This window comes from Dendropsophus ebraccatus, chromosome 8 (assembly GCF_027789765.1).
Source record: "Dendropsophus ebraccatus isolate aDenEbr1 chromosome 8, aDenEbr1.pat, whole genome shotgun sequence".
Lineage (NCBI taxonomy): Eukaryota > Metazoa > Chordata > Amphibia > Anura > Hylidae > Dendropsophus > Dendropsophus ebraccatus.
Genome location: NC_091461.1, coordinates 14,269,233 through 14,278,646, shown reverse-complemented (window position 1 = coordinate 14,278,646; position 9,414 = coordinate 14,269,233). Strand labels below are relative to the sequence as shown.

General features: G+C 42.3%; 1 protein-coding gene across 3 annotated transcripts in view; it reads left to right on the top strand.

The window, feature by feature from the left end:
• Nucleotides 1-3,500: 3,500 nt before the first annotated feature.
• LOC138799090 (DBH-like monooxygenase protein 2) overlaps nucleotides 3,501-9,414 on the top strand; it is a 24,405-nt gene continuing 18,491 nt past the window's right edge. For 2 of the 3 annotated variants that reach the window (XM_069979858.1, XM_069979857.1), the window contains exons 1-5: nucleotides 3,501-3,608; nucleotides 3,911-4,013; nucleotides 4,829-4,995; nucleotides 6,618-6,709; nucleotides 7,147-7,243. In XM_069979858.1, coding sequence (XP_069835959.1) covers nucleotides 3,522-3,608; nucleotides 3,911-4,013; nucleotides 4,829-4,995; nucleotides 6,618-6,709; nucleotides 7,147-7,243 — 546 coding nt within the window. In that variant the 5' untranslated portion in view covers nucleotides 3,501-3,521. The remainder of the gene's footprint in view (nucleotides 3,609-3,910; nucleotides 4,014-4,828; nucleotides 4,996-6,617; nucleotides 6,710-7,146; nucleotides 7,244-9,414) is intronic. The other variant, XM_069979859.1, reaches the window with a different exon arrangement.

Sequence of the window (9,414 nt, the reverse complement as noted above, 5' to 3'; positions counted from 1 at the left end):
GCAGTATTATAGTAGTTATATTCTTGTATATAGGAGCAGTATTCTTGTATATAGGTGCAGTATTCTTGTATATAGGTGCAGTATTATAGTAGTTATATTCTTGTATATAGGGGGCAGTATTATAGTAGTTATATCCCTGTATATAGGGGGCAGTATTATAGTAGTTATATTCTTGTATATAGTTGCAGTATTAAAGTAATTATATTCTTGTGTATAGGGAACAGTATTATAGTAGTTATATTCTTGTGTATAGGGAACAGTATTATAGTAGTTATTCTTGTACATAGGATACTGAGGATACTAAAGTGATAGATTAGTGACATACTGTAGTATTTTTTACCCCTAATTCACACTGCAGAGTCTCAGTCTATTCCTATATAATGCTCCTTCAGCTGGTTTCCTAAAGGTTGGTTGTTCCTCATCAGATTTTAGAAGCAGGAGACAGGTGGGAACAGTTTGAAGATAGAGGTGTAATTTACTGGTTTACTTAGTTGAGCATCACATGACCTAAATTCAAATCTTTATTACCACCAGCCTGTTTACATGTATTAACCTTCTGTAATAATTATACCATATTCAGGATGCTCATGTAGAAGGGGATTGGCCCCCAGTTAAGGACAAGTCCCAGGACTATGTGTTGCTTAACCTGAGCCGCAATGATACTCACACTACTATGAGAGTTTGGCGTAAATGGTTCACATGTGATCATTACGATCATGAAATTGAGGTAGGTGTTTTTATTAAACTTTGAAATACAAACCGTCCATGCGATCAATACATCAAATGCTTATAGTAATCACAAGCACTTATAAGCTCAGAAAGGCTTCCAGGTGAGATCCCGGTGCGGCATTACAGCTAAATGAGTGCTGGATTCATAGGGAGCTGTACAAGGTAGCCCAAAGAAAGGGAAGGAGCAAACAAAACTGCATAGAGATAAAACATGAAACCAAATTAAAGTATCACTGTCGTTTAAATTTTTTTTTGCAGAAAGCAATAGTAAAGGCGATTTTTAAGAAACTGGGTATGTTAGGCGAAAAATGCATTTTTATCATGAAAAAGCAGTTTGAATCTCCCCCCCCTGTCTTTATGGTTCTGTATGAAGAGAAGAGGGGTGGAGGGAGATGAGGCACTAAAACAGGACAACAAAGAGTTAATTTACAGCTACATCACCGGGCTATCTCCTTTGAAGTCAACACTGATCTCTCTGACCTCTGAATACCAGCTTTCATACAGCTCCCGCTGTGTAATCCTTTGTTCTCTGCTGGCGACTAATCTTCCCCCTCCCCACTCCATAGATTAGACAGGACTCGACTGATGTAAACTAGTTGAGATTTCCTGATAATGGGCAGTGAATGAGAGAGAGGAGGGGGGGGGGGGGGGACCTGGGGAAAGTGTTTTCGAATGCAGATAATGGCTTATTTGCATAATAAACCCAATTACAAAGTTTCTTAAAATCGCCTGATTTCTGCAAAAAAAAAAAAAAAGACAGTGACACTTTAACTGACAAAGAACATCTTAAAGGGGTATTCTGCTCAAATTTAAGTTGAATGTACCATTATTACGCTGTTTTATTCCTGGTGATTGTAGTGAATGGGAGTGAAGGAAATACCCTAATAAGTATAGAATACTACCATCTGCCCACGTAAAAGGCCATTTGGCTGAGAATTCCTTCTTGTTGATATTAGATAGACCAATGATGAACAGCACAGGTTTGCAAGTGTTTTGCTTATATAAGCTGATCTGATACAGTTACTTGTATCTACTATAGCTGATGGGTATAGAGAGGGGTGGGAGAGGGCAACAATCATATCAAAGAACCAAATGTGATGGTCCATTTTGCCTATTGTTATCCTGGAGACACCAGCTGAGACCTATATAAGGTGGGCAAATGGTTCCATGACCATACCAAAAATAAGGTAGGACAATGGACACCTTTGGACATTAGTAATATGTATTGCAGATGACAATGCATTGGAGTTCGAAAATCTATGGCAGGTACACAGAGCCACAACTGACATCCCAGTTTGGAGGTAATCACCAAATTTAAGTACCCCTCTTAAATAACCCAAATAAACATGACTTACCATCTTCCCTGCATGTACAGTAGCTATTGTTAAATGGGGGACATCCGAAAATTACCAATGAACAACATGGCAAGTTACCGACCTCATGCTAAGTCAATGCGTCATCTCCAATAGATGAAGTAATATCGAAGAATCCGAATTCGATCAGTTCTTTTATGGGCAACGTCGTTTTTCATTCCCATAAACCAGCCTTATAAGTTTGGTAGATTAATTATTTTATAGTTTGGTTGTATTTTTTTCCAGAACGACACGGTGAGAGTGATGGTTGTCATCGGAGATGGAGAACAACTGGAGCTGAGAGATGACAACACATTCCGCAAGTCAATCTTCTTTCTGGAAGTTGTGTACCACATGGACTTTCCCGATATAACGTTAACCTACGATTTCAAAATGAATGATGTAAGTACCACAAGCATTCTTATAAGATGTCTATATAGCACCAACATATAATGTACTGTTGTACAGAATTGCTATGAAATGTATGACTATTGAACTCACAATTCAGCTTCATACAACTTTTTACTAGGTTTTACTTTTCTTCTCCCTACTAGTATGCTCTATCTGATCAAGATACGTCTTATGCATGTACGTTCTTTCCAATGCCCAGAGTGTCCAAGAAACATCACATTATAAGGGTAAGACCATCTTATGTCTATTGGATCTCTATTGCCCAGTCTATAGACAGACAAATGTGCACTTTTCTCTTCTCCTAAGGGGTTTTGATGCATGCCAATTGGCTCACAGCAGCTTCTTCTAATTGTTGAAGCTCCACAGGTGGTCTACAATGCCCAACTGAGGGGTGCAGGAAAATAGTTGATCACCACCAGCTTTTGATGACTAGGCCCAGCCTAAAGCCCAAAGAGGTCCTAGAAGACAATTAGGCAACTTATTCTTGCTAAATTTAAAAACAAATATGGTCCTCGATACCTATTGAGGACACTTAAAGTGTCTGTGGCATCATAAAAATACTTTTGACCCCCTCCAAGATCTCTATATATCACTAGGATTGATAGCTATCGAGTACCCTCACCACCCACATCTAGACAGCACTCAGACCCCAGCTGATGAAAACTTGCAACATGCCAAAATGACAGGGAAGTAGAGATATGTAGAACCCATTGGGCTAGACTCTCTACACATTATTCTGATCTACTGAAATTTCCCATCTCTACAGGGTATCTAAGGCGATTGGTTGACGGAGCAGGGATTTCCCACCTTCAAGGGCTTTCAGTTCCCATGTGGGATGTCTAGTGCTTGTTCCGAACCTGTCACAAAGTGTCATGATACATATGGTATTCCATATGTTTTATATCACTTCTTTATAGTAATTTTTTTTTTAATTTTTTTTTTATATAGTATGAGCCAATTGAAGACCCAGATACCATTGGCATAGTGCATCACATTCTGATATATGTTTGTGGAGACAACACCACCATCATGTCAGACGTTGGAGATTGCTATGGCAATGATGGCAGATATTCCCAGTGCATGAGTGCTACGTTCGGTTGGGCCGTGGGAGGAGAGGTGAGTAGACACCAGTAGACACCACATATAATGGTCTTCACACAATTCACTACCGGTCATTTTCCCAGTCTCAATAGGACGTGTAGTTAATTTCCATCCCAATCCTACTGGTTTGTAAATACCAGAAAAGTCCAGCTGATGTATAATAGAAAAAGTATCTGATGTCTGTATGGCAAAACTCCATCCTACACTCCATCCATGTTCTGCCATATGGGCTTTGCACAGTGGAAGAGACAAACGTAGGAATCTCCACAATGTCTACTCAACGTACTTTAGTACTTTTAGCCGTTCTTTCTTTGCAGCCATATGATTATCCGGCAGATGTTGGATTTGCTATAGGTACACCTGATGATCCTCAGTATGTCAGGATTGAAATCCATTACAGCAACTTTGAGAATAAACAAGGTAAGGAGATCAAGTCTATGACACTATGCCTGGTCATCCAATGGGCAGGAGAATTGTCAGCCACAAGATTTGTCTAACATGTATATTTTGCTCTGATGAACATTAGAAGGGGCACTCTAGACACTCATTGGGTATCTGGTGGTTCCTTGAAAGCAAATTGGGTGGGGGGGAGATATACACCCATCAGACACCTCTAAATTACGTATGTCATATAAAGAATATGATAGGAAATATGCTTTCTACTAAGGCCAGCAGATGTTGGATGAAGGTCTACTGGGTCAACAACTAGCTACAATAGGATAAAATAACAACATAAAATGCCATCCTCAGTACCAAGCATTCCCAGGCCTATGAGGCACAGGGGCCCATAGTCATGTTCATGCTCAAGCCCACACTGGCTAGCATTCCAAATCTCCCGAAGTGCTGTTGGGGCATTTGGGAGTGTTCGGGGTTATTTATGAGATGTTGCAGGATGTTCACAGAGGTAGAGCTTAAGGGGGAGATTTATGAAAGGGTGTAAAATTTAGACTGGTGCAAACTGCCCACAGCAACCAATCACAGCTCAGCTTCCAACTCTGGTGAAAGGAAAAAGGAGCTGTGATTGGTTACTGTGGGAAGTTTGCACCAGTCTAAATTTTACACCCTTTGATAAATCTCCCCCTAAATGTCCAGATTTTACCTGTTGTTTAGAATGCATTGTTGGGGATCGGGGAGACACAGGGATCACTGTAAATCTGTGATGCCCATGGATCAACATAGCTAGAACCGAAGCTCTATTTATTAAAGTTTTTGTTTATTGCATTTTTGACTTTTAGGAATAAAAGACAGTTCTGGAATAAGGATTTCTTACACCCCTGAGCTGCGTCCTCATGACTGTGGCACCCTGATGGTTGGAGTATTTACATTTCCCATACATTTTATTCCTCCTGGATCTGAAGAATTTAGAAGTTACGGACTGTGCGACACTCGTATGATGGAGGATGTAAGTGACCCAAGATCAGAACTCTGTACCGTTATGGTATTGCCCAACCCACCCATAAAGACCATCTCTTTTATTTAATGTCACATACTCCCTACTTAGAGCACAACATGTCCAAACATGTCCGACCACTAGATGTCTTCAAAGGCCACCAAGGCTACCAGATATGCCGCTCTTTCCCTTCCATTGTTGACAGCTCATTGTCTAGGTTACAGACCACCACTCTGCTACTAAAGCAGTGGTCTGGTGCTGTATAGATAGATAGATATATATTTGTATTATAGTATATATACACTAGCCAGACCACTGCTTTTAGAGCAGAGTGGTGGTCGGTAACCTAGAGAATGAGCTGTCAACAGTGGGAGGGAAAGAGCAGCATATCGGGAGAAGGGGGCAAATTTGCTAACAAAACATTTGTAGCTCAATGAAAAGTTGTTGTTTTTTTGTTTATCAGATTTTTTTAAACATTTTATTTTATTTTAGTTGGTCCTTAGGGGGACTCTTTCACAAAAACTGTAAACTTTACGTTCAAGTCCAGTACAGTGCAATATAATAGTCTTTGTTCACAATGTGCAGAAAGCTTTAGGCAGAGAGATGGTACACAGGTCACTTCTCCTTTATTTAGTACCTCTGCTGGTAAGTTAAGGAGACTTGAGTTGGGAAATACTTGACCTGGAATTTGACTAGGTGACAGTCTCTAAGATAGGGTACTTGTTAGGTAGACTTGAGCCTTGATATGGGTGACTACTTAAGGGTGCTCAGTGCATAAAGGATTAGACTGACAAGGCCCTCTACAGTCTTGTCTTGACTGCAGCATAAGTCAAGAGGAAACTGTACTAACAGAGAATTTCGTCTTTGCTATCACGTGACACCCATGCGGCATATGCAGGAGCACAGGCACTGATGAAGAAGCCGTTGTTGGCCAGAAGCTGGAAAAGGGTATATGGCAGAGCAAGGGGGCACTTCGGCAATACGTAACTTCTCCTAACCTGACCTGAGACACGATGGACCTTGCACCTTAGTGGTAGTCACACCTTAGGTGTTTATCACAGCAGGGTTCTTGGGCTCGGAAACATAGAATAGAATAGAATCACAGCAGTGCAGGATCAGGATGAGCACAGGCCCATGGCTAGGCTTCTGGAAGGAAAGGCTTTCTCTGGTCTGGATACAGCTGGAGCTTTTACCTAAGAACTCTGAAGAACAGACAGACTAAGAATTAGAACCCCTGGGCATGCTCCAACCACCAATTCATGCTAGAGAGAATGAGCTCCCATTGGTGGAGGGGGGCCTAAGGTAACTTGAGCACCCATTGGCCCACGGGAATGAGGAGACGTTTAGAGTGGCATGAGAACACACCAGTATTTACAGAAACATGGTTAACCCTTGCCTATACTTCAGCACATGCTACCTTTCAATGAATAGAACAACAGTGTGAGACACATGCATTCAGTAAAATATTATAGGCATACAGAGAATCCCTGAGACAATGAATAAAGCAACAGAGTGTGCCGCCCTCCATACTAATATCCTCCAGCAGCGCGAGAAATGGGGTTCTGGGACACTGAAACTGAATATTAAAGGAGGAGCTCGGATCACATATGAAGATGTCTCCTGTTCTTTTGTAGATGTTAGGACGCCCCATTCCTGACCTTACAGTCAAATCATTTCTATTACATGGACATCTCACTGCTTACGGGGTGCGGATCCTACATTACAGGTAAGAGCAGAAGAGACATTTGAAAATCCATTTCCCTCTAAAGCGCAGTAACTATAAATCCTTAGCCACTGAGTTAAAGGGGTTATCCAGCGCTACAGAAACATGGCCATTTTTCCCCCTACTGTTGTCTCCAGTTCCGGTGTGGTTTGCAATTAAGCTCCATTTACTTCAATGAAACTGAGTTTCAAAACCCCACCCAAAATGGAGACAACAGTAGGGGGGAAAGTGGCCATGTTTCTGTAGCACTGGATAATCCCTTTAAGAAAGCCTGAGGACAACCAATATGGCTGCTATTATATCTCCAATAGGGAAACCCATCCTTAAAATTGTAGGGGCTAAGCAACCACAGACTTGTGAATGGAGGAGGAAGGTGGCATTGATTGTTGTGTAGTCCATCTACCATCACCATTAACAGGAAAACCCTCATCTCTCCATAGAAATGGCACATTAATAGGAAGCCTTGGAGAAGACAAGAAATATGATTTTAATTTTCAGCAAGTCAGACATTTCCCAAAAGATCTTACAATAAAAATGGTAAGAGTGATATAGATATATAATGACATGAGATGAGTGAAGTGGGCTCTGTTAACAATCAACTCTTAAGTCCATGGAGAAGGTGGATACAGCCCGAGGACCCTGTGAAAGACATGGATACAGCCATAGGCGGTCCTCAGCTATGTTCGCCTTCTCCATGGACAGCAGGACTCAAAAGCAGATGGTTTGGCTTTGTTAAAAAACCTTATTAAAGCCGCTTCGCTCACCTCTAATAACTATGTTTTTATTTCTGTTCATAGTCTTGTCTTCTGTTACGTCCCTTTACGTTGTGATGAGAGGCGCATGTAATTTCTACATGAAAAACAGTCTCTTGTATAACAACCCTGACACACACATATGTCCCATGTAAAATACGACATGGAGAGAAAGGAGCTGCTGCACATCACACCTATGGCTGACACTAATGCCTCTCGGCTACAGCTCTTTTCTCTCCACTTTCTCTCCACTCCTCAGGGTAAGACCCACTTGACCCCAATCAGCAGGAAGCACCTGTGCACACATGGCAAGTACCTATCTTTCCCATTCTACCTGCAGGAGCAATGGTGAGTAGTAAGATCTTGTTCACACTTGTGTTGCTTGGTGGCAGTATTCTCCGCCAGCGGCGCCTGCTGGGTTTGGGGGGGCCCTTGGGTTTTGTCCTGTGACATCGGGGTTGAAGGGCAATTCTATGGCCTCCCTTCCCTGCTTGCGCTCGCTTTGCGGGGTTTGCGATCGCCACAGTGTTGAGTTAGTGTAGGGACTCATGTGAACCAGGGGACCTGCACGTGGTACATGCGGCAATATGGTTTGATCAAATTATATACCAACATCCTGGCGTTGGTTTTTAAATGTAGCCGAGAGGCATTACTGTCAGCCATAGGTGTGAGGTGCAGCAGCCCCTTTCTCTCCATGTCGTATATGTCCCATGTGGTTGTCCCTGTGGGTATTCCTTGCTCCTTCCTTCCAGGCTCGGTTTTATATTAGAGTGTGCCCAGAGGACAGCCTTAGGCCAGGTTAGTTCTAGTTCTCAGTCTTTACAGTTTGGTAAACACTCAAGAGAAATATCTCTTGAGCGCCTGTGCCAGAAATGTCACTGTATTCAGTATACTACTGCTCTGCGGTCAGTAAATTTGCTGTACTTTCTGCATTCATTTCCTCAGGAGAAATATCTGGGGTTCAACCAATTTTGTGGGGCCTGTGCCAGAATTGTCACTGTACACAGCAGACTACTGCTCTGCAGTCAGTAAATTTGAAGCACTTGCTGCATTCATTGTCTGTCTGCTCCTCTGTCTGTGGCAGAATGTTATGACCATTGTTTCTCCCTAAACATCTAGATATATACAGACTATATACAGGGAGATGGTGATGAATTCATTCCGAGGGCAGGGCTTGAACTCAGAGACAAGATCCAGCCAGACACAGCAGAGGATGATGTGTCATTTTGGGAGGCGAAGAAGTCGGCATGCTGTTCGGAGGAATATTTAGAAATATCTAACTTGCTGAAAAGTCCCTAAAGCGCACGGGACACTGGAGTTTCTTACCTTCATCCTCAGTACCATTTCCGTGCCATTAGGAGTTACCTATGCTAATTAGGCATTTTGGGGCGGGACCACTGCCCTTAGTGAACCAATCTGCCCCTGTCGGCCCACTCTACTGATATTCTTAGAAGGGGCGGGCTGGCCGGGCAGATTGGTGCACTGGAGTGGTAGCCCTGCCCCCCAGTTCACCAAAACACCTAATTAGCATAAGGATTAAACTTCCAATAGCGCAGAACTTGCATCGGAAATGAAGGCAAGAAACTTCAGTGCCCTATGAGCTATAGGGATATATAAGCAGGTTAGATGCTTCTAACCTGCTGATAGTTTCCCTTTAAAGTGAATATGCAAAAGAAGAGCCTATAAAGCCTCATTTAAGAGACTCAAAACACAGGACTAGCCAGGTATAGCAGCCTTCAGAAGACTGGACCTGGATACAGTAAGTATAGCTGTTATATAGCTGCCTTCAGGAGACTGAGACTGGATACAGTATGTATAGCTGTTATATAGCTGCCTTCAAGAGACTGAGCCTGGATACAGTAACTATAGCTGTTTTATAGCTGCTTTCAGGAGACTGGACCGGGATAAAGTAAGTATAGCTGTTATATAGCTGCCTTCAGGAGACTAGACCTGGAT